Source organism: Silurus aristotelis (assembly GCF_946808225.1).
Source record: "Silurus aristotelis genome assembly, chromosome: 24".
Classification (NCBI taxonomy): Eukaryota; Metazoa; Chordata; class Actinopteri; order Siluriformes; family Siluridae; genus Silurus; species Silurus aristotelis.
In genome coordinates this window covers 8,971,957-8,997,515 of record NC_139597.1, presented here as the reverse complement: position 1 = coordinate 8,997,515, position 25,559 = coordinate 8,971,957, and the positions used below count along the sequence as shown (strand labels likewise).

At 37.2% G+C, this 25,559-nt stretch overlaps 1 protein-coding gene across 2 annotated transcripts in view; it reads right to left on the bottom strand.

Annotated features, from left to right (window-relative positions):
- Positions 1-24,457, bottom strand: part of tfec (transcription factor EC) — a 37,350-nt gene extending 12,893 nt beyond the window's left edge. Inside the window, exons 1-2 of one of the 2 annotated variants that reach the window (XM_083528226.1) lie at positions 24,327-24,457; positions 14,493-14,663 (exon numbers count right to left, since the gene is read on the bottom strand). In XM_083528226.1, coding sequence (XP_083384352.1) covers positions 14,493-14,654 — 162 coding nt within the window. In that variant the 5' untranslated portion in view covers positions 14,655-14,663; positions 24,327-24,457. The remainder of the gene's footprint in view (positions 1-14,492; positions 14,664-24,326) is intronic. The other variant, XM_083528224.1, reaches the window with a different exon arrangement.
- Between the last annotated feature and the right edge of the window lie 1,102 nt (positions 24,458-25,559).

Below are 25,559 nucleotides of genomic sequence, written 5' to 3'. Positions count from 1 at the left end.
ACTTCACTGTTTATAACCTGCATGTTTTCAACTGTCTATAGTTTATTGTTTATTGAAGTAAAAGAAGAACTCACAATTTTCTCCAAAATAATCATCTTTGGCTATTTATTTTGTGCACAATTTTTGGTACAAAATTATACCTTTTATAGGAAAAGGGGTTTTCAATATTAGTATAAAGGCTTTTCCAGTTTGTTACTCTGAAAGAAACTTTAAAGAGGTTTCTATTTGCCAAGTATCCCTTTATTTTCAGAGTCTGCTACACCTCAAAGCAGTGCATTTGTCAATTCCCACAACACATCAAAATTCCAAATGAAGTAATAGAAAGAGAAACTGCTGAAACAGAAGGTTTTCCTTTCAGGTTCAGAGCAAAAACACTTTAGTAACCTAGAGCACATAAGAAACCCTTTTCTAAGTGTATTTGATTGAAAGGCTTAAAATATTCTAAATTAATATGAATTATTTTGAGCACTGTATTCCTATTCATTTTGTTGATGTTTAGATCCAGAACAGCTTACAATTGAGACAGTTAAGTTTAGAGCTGTGCTCAAGGACTCCAATAATCTACAATAATCTACTCCTGCACAAATTTAGTATTTTAATTGATTTAGACCCAACGTAAACACAGAGACAGCAATTCTAAACTTATGTTACAATATATGTGGTTTTTCTTCAGGTCCTTAATTTTTCTTCCACATCCCAGAAACATGCAAGGGGGCTTGGTTCTACTTAATTGCCCTATATGTGAAAGTATGTGCCTGATGCCCAACAATAGATTGGAAAAACATTGTAATGTATTTCCACTCAATGACGAGTTTATTTATTTATTTATTTATTTATTTAATAGGGACAGTACTAACTGATCAACAGTTAGATGTAAATAAGCCAGAGTTTGTCTGAATAGCTCATTTCCATCTGTTGCCCATTGCCAGTTTTATAAAAAAGCAACCTAAAAAGTAAAGTATTCCAATAGTTAATTGCTCTAACTGAAAAGACTGACCTTCCAAATGTTGTATGCCTAAACTTTACAGCACAGTCTCCTCTAGTAATTGTTAGTTACTCTGTCATTATTATCCTTTTGCATTATAAACTGGCATAATGGAGCATAAACTGGCATAATCAAGCAAACATCAACCAAATGTTTAATATTATCAAAACTCAATAAATTATGTTTTTTAACTATGTTGCAATAATGATAAATATTAGACCTCTGATCAAAAAATTTTAAACATCTGTTTAAAAAGAGATTCATCTAATTTTAAAACAGTGCTTCTGGGATACACTTCAGACTCACTGACACAGCAGTTAATAAAAGAGTACATCCTTTTTATTTTTAATTCAAATCAGCATTCTGTTTAAATTCCAGCCTACATTATTTCTTTATCAAAAGACATACAAAGAAACTCAAACCCTCACCCTGATACTACAAACAGGAGGTTACAGTAAATTGCTCTGCACGTTACTCTTCCATCTCACTCACTGTTTCTCTCTCTCTCTCTCTCTCTCTCTCTCTCTCTCTCTCACTCACTCACTCTCTCTCACTCTCTCTGCCTGTGTAACCCAAACATATCACATCAAACAGCAGGGCAAAATCTGTGTCATGTTCCCAAAACTGTAAGGAAGAACATCACACTGAAGTTTGGTCTTCTGGTCATGTGTAATCTACATCAAAATATCTCAGTGCCATCCGGGATTCTCGCTGTTTCTCCATTCTGTTTGTCTCAGCCCTGTGTACTGGTCCCACATCAGATTTTACAAAGTGACCAGACTGTGTTGTATGCATTCCCCCTCACACACAGGGTCAACAAACAGCACTGAGCACCTGCAAAGCAAAGGCTTATGGGTAAGCTGTCTGTTTAAAAGAAGTACTTTATTGGGGTTTAGCCAAATCACTGACTTCTAACAACAAAATGGATTGCAACGGTCTGTGCTTCTTACACTAATATGGAGAGATTTAGTTTGATCAAGAAGAAAATGTCAGGACTCAGCATAGGAGATGACTTTCAAGTTTGATGGCATTTTGGACTAGGTTATTTTAATAAAAAAATTAAAAAATATTTCAATTGAATGCAACATCACGAAAGCATTATCAGTTCACCCTTTTCTGAAAAAATACTTTTAGGTAAAATTATATTATAAATTTAGGTGAACATTATTCATATATTGATTGTTATCTTTTTTCAAGATAGTCTGTAGCCTTATTTTAAATGGTTTAGTGCTGTTATTTAAAACAATTTCATTATAAATGGGATGAAGGAGGAACAAATAAGACCATAGAATCCAGAATCCAGCCATGTTGTGTGTAGTGTATCGTGGATGTTAATTTGTTCTGAGTTTAAACAATGTGAATGCCTGTTCGTAATTTTATCTAAATGGATCTCACAAAAGTCAAAGAGGTTGAATTTTTGTTGACTATGATAAAAAAAGACATACAACATGACATATATAACATTAATGTGACTATTTCCCTTATCTGTTACTTTCAGTCCTGATAGTTCCTCTGATCTTTGTTCCCAAGTGAAGTAAAATGGATGTAACTCTTTGCAAGCACACACAAAGTGCATTTATATGCTAAATTGTGAATTGCTGTTCAGAAGTTTTGGCTGGACTTGTAATTGTTACAGCTGTAATTAAATTGGAGGAAATTAACAAATTAAATAATGCAGTGGCCACTTAATGAGAACTAAGCAGAAAATGAAATCAACTCTGACCTTACTCAAAATAATAATACACAGTTTGGGTTAGGACAAAGGACTGCTTGTGCTGTAGCTTTTCAAGACTGTGTGTGTGTGTGTGTGTGTGTGTGTGTGTGTGTGTGTGTGTGTGTGTGTGTGTGTGTGTGTGTGTGTCTGTGTGTGCGTGTGTGCGTGTGTGTGTGTGTGTGCGTGTGTCCCTCTCTGAGGTCATGCTATTACGAGTTTTCTAGCCAAGTGTGCAACAAAGCTTTCAGTTATGCTTGTGACACTGCATTTACAGTAAACTTAAATATCTACACAAAGACAAAGACCACAAAGAAGTATTTATGCAAAGTTATGCCCTAATGACTAAAAATTTTTTCTAAACTTTTACCCATTTTCAACTTGCTAGCTATCTACATCAAAGTCTAAAAACATTTAATCATTTTATGTATAGCATCTCACAAAGAGAGAATTAGAATTTGAGAATTAGAATTGTTGCTATTCACAAAGATGGCCTAGGGTATAAGAAAACACAGTGAAACTGAGTTACAGTACAGTGGCAAGGGTCATACAGAGGTTTTCCAAAACAGGTTCCACTTGGAAAAGGTCTTGCAAGGGTTCGATCAAAGAAGTTGAGTCCTTGTGCTGTGCATCAGGTGCAGAAGCTGCTTCAAAAAACAGACGCATGAGTGCTGCCAGCATTGCTTTAGAGGTTGCAGAAGCAGAAGGTCTGCTTTTCAGTGCTCAAACCATACACCCCACACTGCAACAAGACAGTTTGCATGGCCGACGTCCCAGAAGGAATCCACTTCTGAAGCTGGCTCACAAGAAAGCCTGCAAATAGTTTGCTTAAGACAACCTGTTTAATAGCATAAATTACTGGAACCATGTTCTGTGGTTTGATAGGACTAAGATAAAATCAGATGTGTCCAACATGATGCCCTAGTGAGAAGTACCAAGAAAATGTGCTTTGCCTACAGTCAGGCATGGTGGTGGAAGCATCATGGTCTGGGGCTGCATGAGTGCTTCTGGCACTAGGATGCTGCAGTTCATTGAAGGAAACATGAATTCCAACATACTGTGACATGAAGGGCAGTTTTCCAACATAATGAGGACCCCAAACACACTGCCAAGATGACAACTGCTTTGCTGAAGGTGAAGCTGAAGTTATGTAATTATGGGGGAGTGTAAGAGGGTCTCTGCAACAACCTGTGCAGCGCTGGTGAATTTTCTGAATTGTCCCACTTTGCTTTTGAAATTGCATGATGATTCTTTTGATGAAATTGAAATGGAAATTAGAATGCTACAAAGCTTTAGGGTTCATCCGTTCTCCCTTTTTCTAAAATCTGTCACACTGGAGATTCTGGAGTGCATGACACATATTCAACCTACTGTGTGTACTTTCGTTTACTTTAAAAATCCTTAAAAGAAATTATTATTAAAGTATTCCATGATTTTTTTTTTTATTTGTAAGTAAGTCTTTTTGTTTGTTCAAATCCATATGTTAGATGACAGCAGTTCGGTTTTTTAAAATTGTCTTAATCTTTCAGCAGCATGCATTGATAAGTCAATAATTTGAAATCAAATCCCACATTCCTGACAGACCATCTCTCTAAACTTTACTCTGAGCTTTGCACCTGTATGAGACTAACATGCCATGACACTTCTCTTTTCATCCCCACAGGATGCCCCTCAGACCAAAAGCCAAACTTCAGACACGTTAGACTCCCAGGCTTGGAAAAATTTCTGAAGTTAAGTGAGATCAAGGTTGGATTGTGAGGACAGCCTGACTGCTAAATCTTGTGTGATAAGCTTTATCACTCAGGTTCCAGCAAATGAATTAAGCATGCAGAGGTGGAATTGCATGAATGAGCATGGGGAATTGCCCATGATGCCATAGGTCATGTCCAGAGTTGCACTCTTTGACATCAGAGCTATTCACAGGCTTTTTCTGAATGTGAATTTATGATAGCATCCCCAAGGATGAAATGCACCATGTATACACACCCATACATAGTGATGTATATATGTATAAAAAAAAACATGTACTATTTTATAATTGAGATTCATCCATAGCACTCTTAAACAGTATGCACTTTTCAAATCACAATAGATCTGATGTAACAGAGTAAATATAAAAGTGGACGCTCTTTACAATGTGTTTTCATAGTTTTTTTGTGCTTTTTATAGCGTTTAGTTGAAATGTTTGGAGAATTTGCAGGTTTATTCAAACATAAATGAACAAAGTTTTTTATCATTACTCTTGGGATTCAGTTTTATTTAAAATTATCTTATACTCATTAATCTTCTTGGATTCATTTGCCATGTATCATCATCATCATCATCATCATCATCATCATCATCATTATTATTATTAAATTATTATTATTATTATTATTATTATTATTATTATTATTATTATTATTATTATTAATAGTAGTAGTAGTAGTAGTAATAGTAGTAGAAGTAGTAGTATTTGAAATAAATATTATCAGATTGTTCCATTTATGTGGCATATTGTACTTTTTAAAATCCCTGAGTGACGCTACTGCATGAATTACAGAGCAGCGAAAATGTTTTTCATTGCATTACTATTATAAGTACTTTGTTATAACTTAATATTAATTAAAAAAAAAACATATATTATTAAATATTTTATTTCAAGTTGACAGTGGTGATGATTTTCAAAAACTAGATATAAATATATCAATACCACTTTTGATCAAAATTTGATTTTGTAATTATTATTATTTTTTTATTCAAACCTTGACACAATATATACAGTTCGTCAAAATAGAAATGATTTTTAAAGACCAGGCAGACTTACCTGGCCATACCAGCTATATTCCAGCATTATGGTGAGACAGGTTAACAAATTGTGCCAAACAAGTGACTACCTCAACCTCTTCTCTTCGACCGCAATATAGTTCACAGCTTTTCCCTTTCAGCCTACTGGCAAGTCTGCATGTATCAGTCAACCATCAGGACTACACACACACTACACACGTCCTCGCACACATGCACAGCCTAGTTGAAGTTTTGTACTGCTCAGCTTACGATCTGTTGATAATGAACCTGAACCCATTATTTTGAGTCAATGAATTGAAAGAAATTGGGCGAGGAATGAAAACTGCAGGGCCAATTACTGGCATTCTTTGATGTATAACTCACTTTTGCTCACCCCAACTACTCTGCGCCTTTTGTCTTTATCCTCTTTGTTATTCATTAATTACTCTGCTTGGGGTCAGAGGTGAGTTGCCTAATTGTGCAAATGGGCTAACTTGAGGATAGTTCAGATTCTCCCAGTTCTAGTGCTCTCTCTTGCTGTGCTCAGCCACCCTGCATTATGCCAATTAATCCAACTCTTTGATTTCCCTCCATATCTTTTTCTTGTTCATTCTGCTTATTTTGCTCTTCTTTTATACTTCATAATTTTCCCAGATGAGTAATGTTGGGGGTCCTGAACTGATTGAGGAGGTTGATGTGTATCATATCAGGAGTTGATATGATAAACAGTAATAAAATGTTGGGTGTGGCATTTCTTAGTGTGCCAGTGAACTATACTATAGCAAAATTATTGATTAGCACCACACTTTTTTACTCTAATAAGATGTAGCGGTCTGGATGCCAAAAATGTTAATGATGGACAGATTGTTTTTATTGATCCTCAAAAAACCCCATGATTAAGAATTGTCACTTAAGTGGCTAATAATGGACTATCCAGGGAACACAGACAATTAACATTTGTGGTTAGGTTGCCAGTCTATTGCAGGACATGGAATGTCAAATAATACTGACATTTTAGCATAGAGAAGCAATACTCAAAGGATAGATTTTGAGGGATTTCCAATCAAAATATTTGATCTTATACAGTAATCCCCCGTTTATCACAGTGGTTACGTTCCAAAACTGCTAAACTAAAAACCGTGATAAACGAACGCCACCCTAAAAATGCTATTTTATGCATACAATACTGTACTGTATAAACATTTTAATACAAAAAAACTGTCCCCGAAACAAATTAGTTATGTGGCAAATGCAATTCTACAATAAACCTGGGGCGCAAGATTTCGAACGATGGTAAAGCGTTGGTCATTATCAAGTTAAGAAAGCTGCTCCCTTGTTTTAAAAGCCCGCCTTTAACCCTGTAACCTAGACTTATACCACTCCTTATCATTATTACTATTTAATGATAGAGACTGAACAACGTATACTAATTCCGAAATAAAATTATATAAGTTTAATAATTGAATAATATCAGGTGGTTTAAGAGTTTTTTTCAATTACAATGAAATATTCTATACAGGTTCAGGCCAATGCATAAAGGAGTATTTACCCAAATTCAACTGTTTCTTAGCAGTTGTTCTTTTTTCAGCATCTGGCCTTGTTACTCTCCCTGACACCTTTTTCGCAGGTTCCCAGGACAGACGTATCTGCACCACAGGCTATTTTCACAGTTTGAGTAAGTAATATGTGTGCAATCAGTAACACATCACTATAATTATAGCTGTAAAACCCAATTCCTTCACACCAGGATACTTCCCTTGATATATTTTGATGCTTGTTCCTGTGTTTGTTATAAGGTTCATAGCTATTCCTCTCATTTCAATTGGTAACCAACGTATGTTAAGATGCTATCACTTGTTTGAATGAAGATTGAAATTCTCTTATTTTCTTAATGTGATATAAATATTCACTGATAATTTTAGATTGATCTTTTCGGATACAAAAGGACTTTTTAAGCAACTGTGTCAAAGCACTGTCTGGGCCTAATCTCTGTGGAAAGATGCTGTTTGATGGGGATGGAAAAGTCTTAAGTAAAGCATTAAATCAGGCTTTAATCCCACCAAGACACAGACCCTATCACACTGATCAGGGGCCAAAGGTTAAACAGGAGAATGTCACATGAGAAGATGCAAACTATAAGTGGTCTTATTTTAATAGGTTGGTAAAAAATATAACTACAATTTACAACAATTTTTATGCATATGAAATATGTTATGTATATAATTATTGTCAGAACTCTCTTACACTCAGAATACCTTTGAAGACATGTGTTGAAGACATATCAGACTGTTATGCTGGTATTTATCATAGTTTGTATTGATGTAAAAAAAAAAAAAAAAAAAAAAAAAAAAAAAAGAGAGAGGGGAACCAGTAAAACGTATCTTTCAGCATTTTAGACCAGTTCACCCACTCAGGAACTCTGAGGCACAGTGAGGCCCTTGTCTCCCTACTAAAACTCCACATATTCCATGTTCTGAGCCTTTTTCTTTTTGAATCCTATTAGTGGCTGAACTTGGGTAAACTGAAAAAGACTGCCGACTTCACTCAATTAGAGCTAATAGGATTACAGAGCTGGTATGGGCTGGGAGTTTTAAATAGGACTGGAATTTTGGCAGACACCTGCTACATGTCCTGCATTTATCTCATAAAGAAGAGTATGTAGGCTGATTTGCGGGACCCACCAGTGCCAAGGTGGAAAGAGTAGATTGGGAGCTTGCTGGTTACACCAGGGTAAAGCTGCTGATACTGTGAGGTCCTCTGGGTGCAGATTGTGGTGAAACATCTTACTCCTTGTGTGCCACAGTGCCAATCTCAGTCCATTGAGCTCCTATTAAATAAGTCTGGCTCTCCAGTTAGCCACACTGATTTTCTGCCTGCCTGCATTCAACTGCAACCAGAAACTGTTTTTATATTTCAAACATGTAAGCAGCTACTAATTTTCTTAAACCTTGATTTCAGCAAATGTGGGTTTTTTTTTTACAACTTGATGAAGCAATCTATTCAGATGACTGACTCAAAGGATTTCTCAGACCAAGCTTTTGATTCTTGTGATCCAACATTTCTTCAGTCCTCTACTCTTGCATCTGCAACTAGCTCCTATTTATAGTTTGACAGAAAAAGGGACCAAAAACCTACCTCCAATGTTTCATCTGGTCTTGTGATATATAAATATACATTAAATATATTTAAACCTGAGGAAAAAATATAGTTTGAAAAGAAGTAGCAAAGATAATTGGTAACTCTGGTTAGTGGACATTTTAGACAATTAGTTATCTGTCAATAAAGTTAGTACAGGGCTTAGCATAAAACATGCAAATCAAATATTCACACTTGTTAGCGTGTTATTTAATTTGTGTCATGTTATGTTTGAAGAAACCTATTGTTTGTAATAAAAATTTAATTCAGTGGATGCCAAAGACAAGCCACAACATTCCTTCAAGAGATAAACAAAATTCAAAGAAGTAAATTGTTGCTTGCATGTATGAACAAAGGGTGAGATGCTGTTTTTTTTATATTTTAGTTTCATTAAAATGTTTCATTTAGTGTAGGGCATAAAGGATCTTTGTATTTGGGATCTTTACATGCCAGGCTGGCTATATATGAAGCAAAGTGAGGATCACTAAGAACTGACAGTCACTGTTGTGGTGGTGGTGGTTCTTTTTTATATCACCTGACTCTTTCCTAAAATGCATCTGTGTCCAGCACTTCAGAATGAGCTTCTCTGTCCCCTCTGGACATAGTGCTAACCTCCTATGGTCATAGTGATAGGATTATTTGAAGTTTTGTCATAAATTCCTCCTTGTTTTGTCGCAGCTGTGGAAAGACAGGGTGATGCGGGGCAGGTCAGGCTCTGATCCACAATACTTAAGTGCAGAGCACATAAAGGGACTCAGCCTTAATCCTATTAGAGGGAAGTAACCCTTATAGATCAAAGTTTGAGACAACAAGCACTAAACAGTAGGGTACTGCCACACTAATAAAGCAACAGGAACATCCCAATCTGTCATGTCCTTCAGTCATCTTGGTGAAACACTCAAATCTATGTAGTGTCTGATAAAAGATGTAGAAGTTTTTTTGAATCTGCAATATATGTGATTTTTTTCTGCAGAATGTCTGCCTAAATATTTGGCCTTTCATCCTACGCAGTTTTACTAATCTTGTGTTTTCTCGTTCTGCTTATGGTCTTGTTAATTTATTTGTTTGATATCTATCATATCTTACTCACTGGCATTTGTACTTGCCCCTTAATACAAACATTTTTTTTAATTACCAGCATCTCCTGCAGTTGCATGAAATCATATGCCATCACAATAAAGCTGCTATATCTGTGTTCTATTACATTGGTGTTATATTTTGTATTTAGTGCATGATAATTGGTTTCAATGTACATTAATACTACTTATGCAACAGCACTGTTAAATTCTTATCTCTGATTAGTCAGAATGTGTTCATACATTTTGTGTAACAGCTGCTTGTTCAGTAATTCAATCCTTGTATCCAGAGATTTATATTAATTAACTTGTTCTAATGTGTTATCTTTCTCTAGTAACAGACTTTTGTATGGCAGACCTTTACATAGTCTAAGACTTTAATAAAAATAATTTTTTTTTAAAGTGACATTACTTGACAAAGAAATATTAACTGCAACAGAGATACAATAAGAGGTTGAGTATATAATCTAATGTATGTAATGTATTAACTGTGATTATAAGTAGTTTAAAACCATTTCTCATTCATTCATAAACATAAAAATGCCATTTTTGGCAAACTGTTGTGGTATAAGAGGAATACACACTTCAGGATAAACTGTTATAGCAAAATATTTAACTTTAGGGTGGTAAATGGGATTACTTCACCCTGTCACTCTCAACTGTTTTATTTCTTACACCCTAGTGTTCCACAGCATGGCATTTCTAGTCACAGTTGGCCCTTTGCCAGCAGGGATGGGTGGTCTCCAATCTCAGCTCAACTCGAGTGGCTCAGGCAGTCTGGACCCTGTCCTCCTCATGCTCCCCCTGATAAAAGTCTGTTCACCTTATGCTTTTTCCTTTCTTTGCTACACATCTCTCAACTTGCCTTGACCCATCATCAGCCTCACTGCAGGACTAACTTGTACATACATGGCTATGGATCTGTCTTTTTCTTTTTTTCATGTGTCTGTGTGCACACATGTTTATGCCCAAGCACGGCTGCTTCAGGGGATACCTTCTTCCTGAAAGACAAGTTTCTCTTCCTAGACACTGGTTGTGCTGTGCTCTCATCCACAAGTACACACATACACACACACCCCTTTCTCTGACTCTTTTTCTCTCATACAGATTTTAGACATGAAAGGCTTCCTGTGGAACAGACCAAACTCAGACCTACTTTCATGTGTCCAAGCCAACCCACCTCAACATCTCTTTCTCCCCCTCGACCAACAAAACTGAGTACTTCTTTTTTCCTTCCACTTAAAAGAATATTCCTCTTTTTTCTCTGAAAAAAAAATAGTAGGAAAACTGAAGTGGGAAGTTGGATTTTTTTTTTTCTTGTCTTAACTTTCATCTCAGATAGAAAAAAAAGTCCACAAAAATAACATTAACATTAAATATCCCCCTAACACACACACACACACACACACACACACACACCCACACACACACACACACACAATATCCAAATAGCATGATAACGCTGACCCAATCTGTCAGCATTTAGCAGGGACTTATAGCTCAAACAATGCTGCCACAAAATCCTCTGGATAAGAATTTCTGAAAAAAAAATGTCTCCTACAACACAAAGACCCATTTGGGTGGTTTCTGCATCAGTTTGCGGATATCTGCATTCATCTGTAATCACATTATGGGCTTAAATACCAGAGTAGCAGGCAAGAGAAAGTGTTCAGCTATTACATTCTCTAACTTGTGCCTATGTGAAAGGGCACAAACACACACACACACACACACACACACACATTGAGGCATTCATTTTTGCATTTCTAAAATGACTACACAGTAAATGCAGAATGCAGAAAAGGGCAGAATGTGAAGTTATATAAAGACATATATGTTCCTTAACAATCTACAGTAGATATACAAATAAAGACAAACGTTTCCAGTCATGTTTACCATATTTGATTTGTTCTTATATATTTTACATTAATGTATTGTTACTTAGTTTTTTATTGCGTTGAAAAACCTCTCTGGAAAAATCATCTGGAAAAGTTGATGAATGAGAATGGTAACAGTATAAAATAGATTTTCCAGAGGGGAAGTAGCTAGAGGAAGTGTAAAACCTAAAAGTTTTTAAACTGAAATCTGCTGGTAATGTTTACAAAGCCCCCTGTCAAGTAAAGATGGTCTATTTTTCTTCCTCTTACCTGCACAATTGTTATTTTGCACTTGTACACACTCACTTTAATGCATACTAGTACAACAACCAAACTTTTACACTTGTACACACTCTCAACCATTTTGGATAAGTTTGTATCCCTCACTTGAAGTGTCTGGAATGTTTGTACCTAATGCTGTGTAAGCATTATCTTAGTCCAACACTCTTAAACTAATAAAAACATCTTCACTCAATTTTACATTCTTTATATTAAAATGTAGTGCTTTCTAAGAAGCTGGTTGTAATTCTTATATGGCAGAGTTACATGAACTCAGCAGTGTCACACAATACTTCAGAAGTCTACTGCTTAATACTGTCATATAGAGAATTTGTAGTCTTGTTTATATATTGGATTATATCATAACTAAACCTTATTTATACTTCAACAGAGATACAATGAGAGGTTGAGTATATATTGTAAGTGATAACAGGAACTAAATTGTCTAGCAGATGTTCCACAATATTAACTGTATATGCTATAATTATATATGTAAAAATGCCATTTTTGACAACTGTTGTGGTATAAGAGGAATGTAAACTTCAGGATATGCTGTTATAGCTAAATATTTAACTTTAGGGTGGCAAGTGGTATTTCTCCACCTTGTCACTCTCAAGTGTTTAATTTCTTACTTGTTCTGCTCTCCTAACCAGCAGCCTAGTGTGCCACAGCATGGAATGGCTAGTCACAGTTGGCCCTTTGCCAGCAGGCATGGGTGGTCTCGAATTGCAGCTCAACTCGAGTGGTTTAGGCAGCCTTGACCCTGTTCTCCTACTCATGCTCCCCTAATGTAGTTTTGTTCCCCTTTTTCTTTTTCCTCCCTTTGCTACACATCTCTCCACTTGCCTTGACCAATTATCAGCCTCACAGCAGGACTAACTTTAACATACATGGCCATGGATCTGTCTTTGTCTTTTTTCATGTGTCTGTGTGCACATGAATGCCAAGCACGGCATTAAACCTTGAACCTTGGTTCAATGAACCTCCAAGATGCTCTGCCAAAGGCTGGAAGTGGAGCTCAGAAAGAGCCTCTAATACAATGGGCAAGTCCCACACAGGCACTCTAGATCACACTGGAGGCCTCAGCTTCTGGGTGCCGCAGAGAAAGCGAGTCACCAGTGGGTCTCTGCCCAGTGATTGCTCTGCCAAGGGGGCATGATATGCCAAAATGGCAGACACGTAGACTTTGAGGTTGGGCCAACCCTTTGGTGAAGTGTTCCTGAAGAAATTTCAGCACTGGAATCCAATCTGTGCTGATTGCACCTTACACTGAACAGGTACCATCTAGTGGCATACGACCTCTTCGTGCAGGGAGCTCTGGATTGTAGAATGGTCTCTACCACCTCTGTGGTTTTCTCGGACAGCCTCCACAACTCTGGTTGTGATTCTCAGATAGCCTCCACAACTCTGGGCGGGGGTGAACTATTGCACCCCCTGCCTGAGAGAGAAGATCCCTCCTGAGGGGAATCTTCTAGGGCGGTGTTCAAGAAGAGCTACCAGGTTTACAAATCATGGTCTGCCTAGCCATCGTAGGGCCTTCATCCTGGCAAACTCTTTCCAGAACTCTCGGAAGCAGCGCAACGGGGGGAAAGCTTGGAGAGACCACCTCAATGGCCTCCTTCCTCAGGAAAGTATTTACCTCTTGTTTCATGGCCAGAGCCTGCTCAAGTCCCATTATGGTGGGACACACCCAGTCGAACCAGGGCAGAAGAGACCCGAACTGAATCATATAGCCTCTGTCTGCAGTATGCAGGACCCACCGAGACACGTCTGGCAGAGCTTCCCAGGCTGCCAGGTAGTCTCCTAAGGGTATCAATCTCTCGAGACTGACCTCTGGGGTGCCTAGAGGCGGGGCTATGCCCTGGTGCAAGCCCATCAGGGACAAGCCCATCATGAAACCCTCTGTAAGGTTCATCTGCGAGCCCCAGGAATTAGCACACACGGTGCCAGAACCTCGAGGAACGGGGGCAACCTCCTCGAAGAGTGCCCAACAGGAGCGGAGCTTAAGCAGCGACATGCGAGCACAAAGTGCACATTCGGCTCCCTCAAGAACCGACTTGGCATGCTCCGCTCCCAGGCAAGCCACACATAGGCTGTGCCGAAAGATGTGCTTCATCTTTTTTAGTTTGCCTTCATATTTTTCTTATACATTATATGTTTTTTTAACATACAATTGGACAAAAAATACACAACACATAGAGTCTCCATGAACAAATAGAAGCTAGCGCCAGCTTCACTCTATGTGCTTTTATAGCTTCCTGGTCGTGACATCATCCCGCCGGTGATGCCGTGCTTTTCGGCTTTTGATTCAGAGCGTGGACAACGTGTAAGCGTTTCCAAAGCATTGTTGACACCGAAAGGGTCAACAATGAAAGGGAACCTTAGAGTAAAATGCATTGCCCACCACTGAACATAAATTATTCAGAAAGTTAATAAATGTTTGTCAGTTTTTTAGGAGTTAATGCTGATATCCCCATTGATGGAAGCATTCTTAATACATTTAAGAATAAGGTCTTTATTTAGGTTTATGTGTTCTGGTATGAAGGGCTTTTTTGACAGAAGATCTCTTATGTACATTTCTCAAACTGATGCCAAATGTTTAGTGTGTTTGTCTGTGTTTGGAATGAAGAATGAAAGGAGAAAATTAAGGAAAATAAATGTACCTTCACGTTGGAGTAGGACTGGCTCCAGGATGAAGGTTGGCCCTGGCCTTGCTGAGAGGTGGAGGGGTAGCTATAGGACGAATACCATGGGCCAGAATCCCACTGTTCATTTATGCCACTCCTCATCAGTGAAACAGGGACACTGGATTGACTCTGGAACATCCTGGTTTTCTGAAAGTTTGAAAAAAAAAAGCATGGAATTAGAATCACTTGGAAAAGCGTGACTTGCACATGACAACCCTTGGATACATGTCCGTAAATCCAAAACTGATTCAATTAAATTGTCTGTTGAGGAGAAGTAGCCATTCTTCCATTAAAATCTCAGATCATTAGAAACATATTGTTATTTTGCTTTTTTTTTTTTTGGTATTTTTGGCAAAGTAAACAAGAGACAATATGCTACCAATAAACTCTCTTTTAGATTGACACAGAATCACTTTATATTTAAACTTTATATTTAATTTTAGCACCAAGCTAATACTCAGACTTTTAAATCTGTCCAGTCCAGTCGCTTTCCAGTGTTACCTCACATTTAATAATGTCAGCCTTTCAGTTCAAAGTGACAGGGAAGAAAATGTATTGCAAAAAAGTGTGCATTAAATACAGTAATTCAGTAATATGTGATCTTTACACTGATCAGGTGGGATTCAGAGTACAGGGTACATGCGAGACCAGATTGGGTTGGTCAAAACTATCTGCAGTAGCATGCACTATTGGTTATACTTTCTGCAGAAGTAAGCACAATTGGTCAAGAGTGCCTGGGAAAACAGGTAGATGTGGTCAAACATTGAGAGCCAGAGGAGGTGCAGGGGTGGAAATAGGATTTTAAAAATAGTCTCATGCACACAATTAGTTGGTATTGTAGCTTTGAAGCTTTAAAAGTTACTATTATTTCAACACTAATGACTGCAGTATGTGGTCAGGATATCCAGTATTTCATTGCCAGAAAATGAGTATGATGGCATTCCAGGCCTCTTTATGTGAAAGTTGCATGACTGGGCCCATGCCATTAAGCTGTGTGAATTTCCATCATAATTGCCTTAACCAAAATGTGTCTTTACTGTGTCTGTGTGATCCAAATCACTTGTCCAAAATGAGAAGGGCTAATGAATATATGTGGGACAATGGAGTGACAGAGAAAACCAAAGTGATTAGAGGGTGTGCCATTTTCAAATGGAAAAGCCGGACTACAGTGAACCAGAAAATCTCACCCTCTCCAAATCACACAGGTCTTGATAACTGAATGTATGAGGTAATGCAATGGCCTTGTTATAAGTATGTTTTATGATCTGCTAATTACACAGTACTTGTTTGAACAACAGAGGCCATGTAGCATTTGTCTTTTAATATACTGTATATGGATGTATAACCAGTTACAGACAAGTGATTCTGTTGATATGGAGTTCAGTGGCTCGCTGCTGCTGCTGTTTCCCTTTCTTTATCATTATAATGTAATTTCAATATGAGAGCAATGTGATAGTGAGACAGTTTTATCCAATCTAAAGAGCTAGGCCTTGGGCTCTGGTGCTTGCAGAAAGATCAGAGAGGAGTAAAGAGAGAGGAAAGAGCCCCTTAATAGGCTGACAAGAAGCTGACAAGGGACGCTCACATCTGCCTCTACCTCATGCATGAGATAATTGGCAGTTTCACACTTTCTTTTCTCACCTTGCTTCATCAGTGCAATCACTGTAAAGTTTTGTCTTGTCCATCCTCTCTTTTTTTCTTTGTCAGCCACATTGCTGATTGCTGGTGCCATATAATTGCTGACTCTGGTCAAATTTGATGATGGCTTGAAGAAGTCCTTCTACATTCCTAAGAACAGTGTCTGTTTCAGCCAATGCTGTTTGAGAGAATCGTTCGTGTCTGCATTTGACTTGAGACAGTGTTGACCACTATTTCAGTGGAAGCTTTTTTATAAACCATAGGCTCTGTATTCTTCATAAACAATGGGGGCATTTTGTATGAGTAATCAACTAACAAAGCCGTTCTCTTGACAAGATAAAGACACTAAACATAGATTTAGTTACTGCCACCTATTAATTCGTATTAAGCACTTGCTGGACGATGTAGAGGTCAGATATTTTAGGCAATTTACAGAGATTACATAGATAAAACAGTTTATATTTGCACTTTTATATTTATTTTATATATATTTTTTTTATATTTGCATATTTTATCAAAAGGATTGTGCAAGTGCCACCTGTCGGAATTGTTTTTTGTTTTTTTTACATTGCATCACTTAGTGATCTTAGAGTCGAGCAGAGGCCAAAATTAGTAAATCTGTGCCAAGTAATGATTTATTGTGCAATAAACCTCTCTAGATGACTGGAAGACCTGCCTAAAGGTAATTAATTGTGTAAAGGAAACAATGGTGTGAGCAGTAGCCTCGGGATGCTTTGAGTGGCAGCAATGGAACATATATCAGATATATCTGAAGCACATAGGCAGGCTGTGTGTGTGTGTGTGTGTGTGTGTGTGTGTGTGTGTGTGTGTGTGTGTGTGTGTGTGTGTGTGTGTGTGTGTGTGTGTGTGTGTGTGTGTGTGTGTTTTAAACAGAGATGCAAATAGCTTTTTCTGTATAGTATGTAAGTGAGTGTGTGTGTGTGTGTGTGTGTGTGTGTGTGTGTGTGTGTGTGTGTGTGGTGTGTGTGTGTGTGTGTGTGTGTGTGTGTGTGTGTGTGTGTGTGTGTGTGTGTGTGTGTGTGGTTTTGTGTGTGTGAAAGAGAGAGAGTGTGGTCTCTCAGGATGAGTTATAGTCTGATGAGCTCTTCTTTCCCCAAGGGCCTCATTAAAAGGCTTTCGTCAGGAACAACTCAGTGTGATGCCACAGTCCTTCCCCACCGGCCTTTCAGCTTAGCTCGTTCCTCTCATCAGGCCTGGCCAAAACACACTACACTCATGTCCTCTCACTCATTCTCTCTGCCTCGCTCTGGCTCTCACCTGTCTGTCAGGCACTCACAGCGCTTTGTTGTAAACCTTTTAAACAGAAGCACTCATTTATTTGCTCTTTTCACCAGAACGTTTTTGCTTTTCACCCCTCTGAGCTCTGAAAAGAGCTGCACTGGCTGCCTTTGTGTGACCTTTCAGTCACTGAGCCAAATATACATGGAGGTCCTGTTTTCTTATAAAAGCTCAGGTGTGACCATAGCTGCTTGTTTTTTATTTGATTCTTATGTAAGTTATATATATGAAGCAAAAGCTAGATGAGGAATGCAGCAATCCATCTGATAATCAATGAAAATCAGAGCATATAAACACAGATTTGGTTTATTGAAGTCACACTGGATTACTGTTAACTTTTAAACGGTTTAGCTCTGAAATGTATTGCTGATCTCTTCAAGCAGTAAAGCCCATTCTAAGCATTTTATGCAGCTGATGCAGGTCTACTGCAGGTCTAGAAAAAATATTTCTTAAAATGTGCCTAAACTCCAGTATAATAGTTTAAAGAGCAGTACCGAAGCCATTATATAAACTCTATTATAATCCAAATGTAAATTATATTTCTATTTATTTGCAGTAGTTTTAAAATATATATTGTCATTTTAATGAGTGATTGCACATCATTATAAAACTTACTTTCTTTTCAGCTTCTCCCGTTAGGGGTCGCCACAGCGGATCCTCCGCACGTTTGATTTGGCACATGTTTTACGCTGGATGCCCTTCCTAACGCAACCCTCCCCAATTTATCCGGGCTTGGGACCGGCACTAAGAGTGGCTGGGGATGGTTCCCTGACCGGGAATCGAACCCGGGTCGCAGCGGTGGGAGCGCTGCATCTTAACCACTAGACCACCAGGGGACCTGATTGCACATCATTATAATCAATAATATTATTAGTGTTGGTTTTATTGTCAAAATCTTGATGAATTGAATTATATAACTGTAGAAGAACTTGAGTATATTTGCATATATAGTATCGTTTTGGTGCAATTCATGCGGCATTTTCTTGACAAACTGAATGAAAGGAAAGTACCCACTTAACTTAAAGGTTCAAATATACTGTGTATTATTATTGTTGTTGTTGTTGTTGTTGTTGTTTTTGTGGTGGTGGTTGTAAGATGCATTCAATTAATAATTGGATTTCTTCCTATTGTCCTTTTTGATGCTTCAGCTCATATTGCCACTTGTGTTAAAAATGCAGGATTGTTGACAGGCTCATTTAGATGGTCATAGATATAGCAGTGTGTGTGTGTGTTTGTGTGTGTGTGTGTGTGTGTGTGTGTGTGTGTGTGTGTGTGTGTGTGTGTGTGTGTGTGTGTGTGTGTGTCTGTGTGTGTCTGTGTATTTTGTCAGGCCAGTCCCCTCTTGAGTCCATCTCTTTGGCAGAAAATGGAAAGAGCATGGCCACTTGCCTGCTGCTGAGAGCAGCAAATAGCAAACAGACAACGCTTTCAATGTCATTTTTGATTGGTCAAGGATGAGCTGTGCCTCACCTTGTGGTGAACCCGGCTACTGCCACTGATTGGGCGAAGTGAACCTAGTCTTACTTGTGGCTGAACTCTGTGTGTGGCAAGGCCGCTTGGAGAGCAGGACACGTCCACTGAGCCACTTTTAAGTCATCACTAAGAGATAGAGCACATGAAGAGCTCCTTCATCAGCATGCGACTGGGATAGCACTCCACACAAGTGCACTGATACACCAGAGCCAGCCACTGTCAATGAGGCAATTCACACATCACTCCCTGTTATTAAGCAATAGGAAGTCTGAGAACAATTGGCAAGATTTTCAGCCCATGCCCTTTGTGAACTTAGCTGAGCTAGATGAAGAGCATATGTTCTGTTTTAATGTTGGCCTTGAGCAAGTTTAAGTGCTGTACCTCATCCTACCACAAGAGGTCACACTATTCTAAACACTTTTTTTTAGTTGTGTTCTACATCTAAGAAATTTCAGTGAGGTCTGCTATCTGGATTAAAATTATTTAAACATTTAATATTCTTTTAATGACTAAACAAAAGCACAGTAACTTATGTATATGCTGTATGCATGAGGGGAGTAATGCCTGCTTTTACTCATTAGCTAATTACAAAACACTTCAAGATCTGATTCAGTTGTGTTGAGCAATATGTTGAAGTTGAAACCAGGAATGTAGGCTGCCATAATAAGCATTAAGAGGAAATATTTTGTATTTGTGTGTGACATTTTGAAAGAAAAGGGAGGATTTAAAATTGTGCAATGGCAAAACCAACAAAGGCTGAATTAATTCTGAATCAATGATGAATAATTGCCATTTTTTGATTACACCACACAACCCCAAATGCAACATGTGTCTCGCGTCCTCCTACACAATCTACAGCAAGCACACTTCACTTCCAGTCCACAGAGCTTGCTCCAGTTTCCTCTTCAAATATTCTGTACTTTCAGTATATAAATTGGTATTTGTCTGTCTATAATATTTATACTAACAATACTACAAATACTACTGCTGCTACTACTACTACTACTAATAATAATAATAATAATAATAATAATAATAATAATTACATGTTATAATTATTATGATAATAATAATTATTATTATTATTATCATTATTATTATTATCAATTATGTTGTTGTTGTTGCTGTTGTTGTTACCACCTGGACTTGAAATATTAACTCACACATTATACCACTGAAAATCTGTAGGGTGAACTTGAATTCTGACTTCAACCCTGACCACCTTATCTGTTATCAGGCCTCACTACTGCTCTTATGGATCAATTAGCACAAGTCCCAACAGCCAAACTCTAAGAAGTAGCCTTCCTAGAAGAGTACAGGGTGTTATAAGAACAGGCAAAAAAACTCAGCCTGTAATGGAATGTTTAACAAACATGTACAGGAATAATGTCCAAGTGTCTGTATGCAATTATATATTAGTCATGCTATTATAATAAGTTTAATACAAACAACTAATATGTTATTTACTGGGAGCTTTAGGAAGTGGAAGGACCGACATTGCTTGCGATAGGAAGAAAGTACCAGTTTTGTAAATATGATAAAACTAAATTTTTTTTATCTTAATTTACCTTACAGTAAAAAAGAAAACATGATACAAGAAAACAGCAGTTAACATCTGCATTGACTAAAGGGAAATTGTTTAAAATAAATATAATTGTTTGAAATAAATATGCGTCTGCAATCTGTCCTTGTTCCTCAAGTTCCTCAAGTTCACAAAAGCTTCCAATTAAATTCTCACGGCAAGAAAAACATTTGTTTTATTTTGCCATACCTTCTGCTTTTTAAAAATCTTTTATTTTAACTCTGTGACTTGGCTTCTTTAGAGATGTGTGTCTTATCCTAAGTGCCCAGTGCAGATGTTTATTTGTTTTTTTGGGGGGGTTTTGCAAAGTCATGATCCAACATGTGACTTTAACTCATATTTATGCACCCAGACTAAAAACTAAATGCCACACGATTCTAATATTTGCACACCTTCACACGCAATGAGTGCAAAATAGCACACATCATCCATTAGACCTTCATAGATGCAAAACCCCATGATTAACACCATGGGTTTCCTGAACATATGGGTTTCAAGCAAAATATCGGATGACACCTAAAAGAGGAAGCATCCGTTATTGGAAACTTTGCTTTGCTGTGTCATTCTGCGGTTTCACACACACAAAAACAATTTCAGAACCAGAAATGCATTCACACCCACTTATCATAAAATATGTTATTCAACATTACAGAGAGTATATATTTTGTATGATGATGATGATGATGATGATGATGATGATGATTATTATTATTGTTATTATTATAATTATAATAATAATTATTATTATTATTTTAAAGTATAAATTTTTATATTCATTATGTCTGTATGTACAGTGGGTACGGAAAGTATTCAGACCCCCTTAAATTTTTCACTCTTTTTTATTTTGCAGCCATTTGCTAAAATCATTTAGGTTCATTCTTCTTCCTCATGAATGTACACACAGCACCCTATATTGACAGAAAAACACAGAATTGTTGACACTGTTGCAGATTTATTAAAAAAGAAAAACTGAAATATCACATGGTCCTAAGTATTCAGACCCTTTGCTCAGTATTTAGTAGAAGCCCCCTTTTGATCTAATACAGCCAGGAGTCTTTTTGGGAAAGATGCAACAAGTCTTTCACACCTGGATTTGGGGATCCTCTGCCATTCCTCCTTGCAGATCCTCTCCAGTTCTGTCAGGTTGGACGGTAAACGTTGGTGGACAGCCATTTTTAGGTCTCTCCAGAGATGCTCAATTGGGTTTAAGTCAGGGCTCTGGCTGGGCCATTCAAAAACAGTCACAGAGTTGTTGTGAAGCCACTCCATCGATATTTTAGCTGTGTGCTTAGGGTCATTGTCTTGTTGGAAGGTAAACCTTCAGCCCAGTCTGAGGTCCAAAGCACTCTGGAGAAGGTTTTCGTCCAGGATATCCCTGTGCTTGGCCGCATTCATCTTTCCCTTGATTGCAACCAGTCGTCCTGTCCCTGCAGCTGAAAAACACCCCTACAGCATGATGCTGCCACCACCATGCTTCATTGTTGAGACTGTACTGGACAGGTGATGAGAAGTGCCTGGTTTTCTCCACACATACCGCTTAGAATTAAGGCCAAAAAGTTCTATCTTGGTCTCATCAGACCAGAGAATCTTATTTCTCACCATCTTGGAGAACTCCATGCGGGCTTTCATGTGTCTTACACTGAGGAGAGGCTTCCGTCGGGCCACTCTGCCATAAAGCCCCGACTGGTGGAGGGCTGCAGTGATGGTTGACTTTCTACAACTTTCTCCCATCTCCCGACTGCATCTCTGGAGCTCAGCCACAGTGATCTTTGGGTTCTTCTTTACCTCTCTCACCAAGGCTCTTCTCCCCCGATAGCTCAGTTTGGCCGGTTGGCCAGCTCTAGGAATGGTTCTGGTCGTCCCAAACATCTTCCATTTGAGGATTATGGAGGCCACTGTGCTCTTAGGAACCTTAAGTGCAGCAAAAAATTTTTTGGAACCTTGGCCAGATCTGTGCCTTGCCACAATTCTGTCTCTGAGCTCTTCAGGCAGTTCCTTTGACCTTAATGATTCTCATTTGCTCTGACATGCATTGTGATCTGGAAGGTCTTATATAGACAGGTGTGTGGCTTTCCTAATCAAGTCCAATCAGTATAATCAAAAATTTCTGGACTCAAATGAAGGTGTAGAACCATCTCAAGGATGATCAGAAGAAATGGAAAGCACCTGAGTTAAATATATGAGTGTCACAGCAAAGGGTCTGAATACTTAGGACCATGTGATATTTCAGTTTTTCTTTTTTAATAAATCTGCAAAAAGGTCAACAATTCTGTGTTTTTCTGTCAGTATGGGGAGCTATGTGTACATTCATGAGGAAAATAAATGAACTTAAATGATTTTAGCAAATGGCTGCAATATAACAAAAAGTGAAAAATTTAAGGGGGTCTGAATACTTTCCGTACCCACTGTATGTTACATATTTTTATAGGAATGAATACAAATTAATAAAGTGCAGGATAATTAATATATGTAAATATATGTAAAATATTTTTTATTTACCAATCATAACATTAATTAACATATTCTGTGGATTTAATTTTCCTCACTGATGGTATGAACATTATCCATCTATCTCTCTCTCTCTCTCTCTCTCTCTCTCTCTCTCTCTCTCTCACACACACACACATACACACACACACACACACACACACACACACACACACACACACACACACACACACACACATATATATATATATATATATATATATATATATATACATATATATATATATATATATATATATATATATACATATATATATATATATATATATATATATATATATATATACATATATATATATATATATATATATATATATATATATATATATATATATATATATATATATATATATATATATATATGTGTAAAAATAGAGAGAGAGAGAGAGAGAGAGAGAGAGAGAGAGAGAGAGAGAAAGAGATTTTTAATTCAAAATTATTAATTATTGTTAATAACCCATTTTCAAATTAATTTTAACAGCACTAAATTCATGATTAATGCAGCACACATTTCTGTCTGACAAAATAAATAAAAAATAAATGTATTAATTAAAAAGTGGTGTAACTAAAACCTTCCACTGCAACATACATTTTTTTTACTATGTCCTTTCTTTACTCAGATATAAAAAAAAAAAGAATTAACTATAAAATAATTTAAGAGACAAATCAAGCACCAAAATCCGTCAAGATGCACACATTTGGCAATTAAAACCGTCCTTGTGGAAACATAGCAAAAGTTTGGTGTCCTGGTTATTAACGTATATTAAAATACCATAATTACTTTAAAACATTTACAGTAATATTTTGCCCTCATACTCCATGTTAAATATGGTATATAAAATGTTATTATTAACAATTTTTTATCAATGTCAGCCATACTAATAAATATTAATATGCATTCTTATTTTCTGCCTTTCAAAATGTTAGTTTAGTTCTCATTCTGAATACCTGTTTTGCATTATGAATAGGACATAAGTATAATGGTTATAATAGCAGTTATCATTTTATACCATTAGGAAAATTAGCATTAACATAAGCTGATGTATAGTTGTATTAAACATTTTACAATTTACTGAAACTGAAAGTAAAATATTGTAGATAATTGAGAAACTTGTGATCACATTAATAAATAAATAATCATCTAGCAAATCACATGGCACTGTCCAGTTTCTTTACTTGTGTTGCATGACCAGCTCATAATAATAGTGATGGATTTGAGTGTGAAATTTTTGTGCTGCCAAAGTCAAGAGGAAAAGTATGTTGTAGTTCCTCTGATTTATGGCTGATCTGAGTAAGGAAGAAGTTCTTACCTGTCTGTAACAGTAGGTCTAATCAACAGAGTCTTCTTTTAGTAAGACACTTGCTTTTCTGAATGTTTTAGTATTAGCCACTAAGACATAGTCGGATATAAAGCTTTATCTGTTTCCTCTTTTCAGGCAATGGAACTGAGTGCAAAGGGAAGTTTCTACGCCAGCATCTTCTCCATGGGTCATTCCAAATTTAAACCCTTAAAAATGACTTATCATTGTTTTTGTCCTACACCACAAAATTAAATGTCTTGATTACAAATAAAGCAGTATTTCTCAAATTCAAATAAATGGAGAATGTAAGCTTGATGAGAAACAGGCATGGTCTTTAGGTATCCTTGACTGACTTGTTAAAGGCAACTATTGCAGATTTATCTCATGAAATAATGGGAATAGTGCATAAACATGTCAATTATTATGAGAATAAACTAGATAATGTGTGTTTAATATAGACTCCTTTAAGTAAAAACAACAAGAGAACATGTCATTGAGGACTAGAGCATGTTTTACTGAAGAATCTTTCAGGACACATTGTTTAGATTGAATCGCTGAGGTATGCAGGCTACTGAGCTCTTAGCTTCATCTGCATAATGACGATAATGATCCGTTCGTCTCAGAAAAAGATTAGCATTTGATTTTTTATTCAGTGTCAAATGAATGTGTTTATTCACGATGCTGTGTTATCATAGATGTATAGAGAAGGCTGGATAGCCACTTGGCTGTAACAGATAATCAGGAATGGACAGAGAAACAAACAGACACCCTAAAAATCAAGCTCATCTCCACTGCAGCCCCTTATGCATGAAGATTCAAAAGCACTTCATTAATCTCTTCACTCTGCAATTTGCTTGTGGAGAGGCTGTGCTGAGAAAGTAATCATACCTCAAGCTTTCTAATGAGAGAGGAGAGGATGAAGAGGGGAGTGGAGAAGAGACAAAAAGAAGAGAAGAACACTGAGGGGAGGAGTTGATATAAGGGGGAAAAAGAGAAGCAGTAGATAGAGAATTCAAAAAGTGGAAATGTAGAATACTGAGAGGAGGTGAGAGGAGGGTAAAGGAGGGATATTAGAAAGAGAAATAAAGAAAGATAAAGGGAAATTATTTTATACCGATTGGCCAGGCAGAGGGACCGAGCTGAGAAGAATGTGCTGCAAGTAAGAGCAATAAATGATGGAGATGGAAATGTGTTCACTAGTCAGGAGTGTGTGTTGAGAAGATGAAGGGAATATTTTGAGCA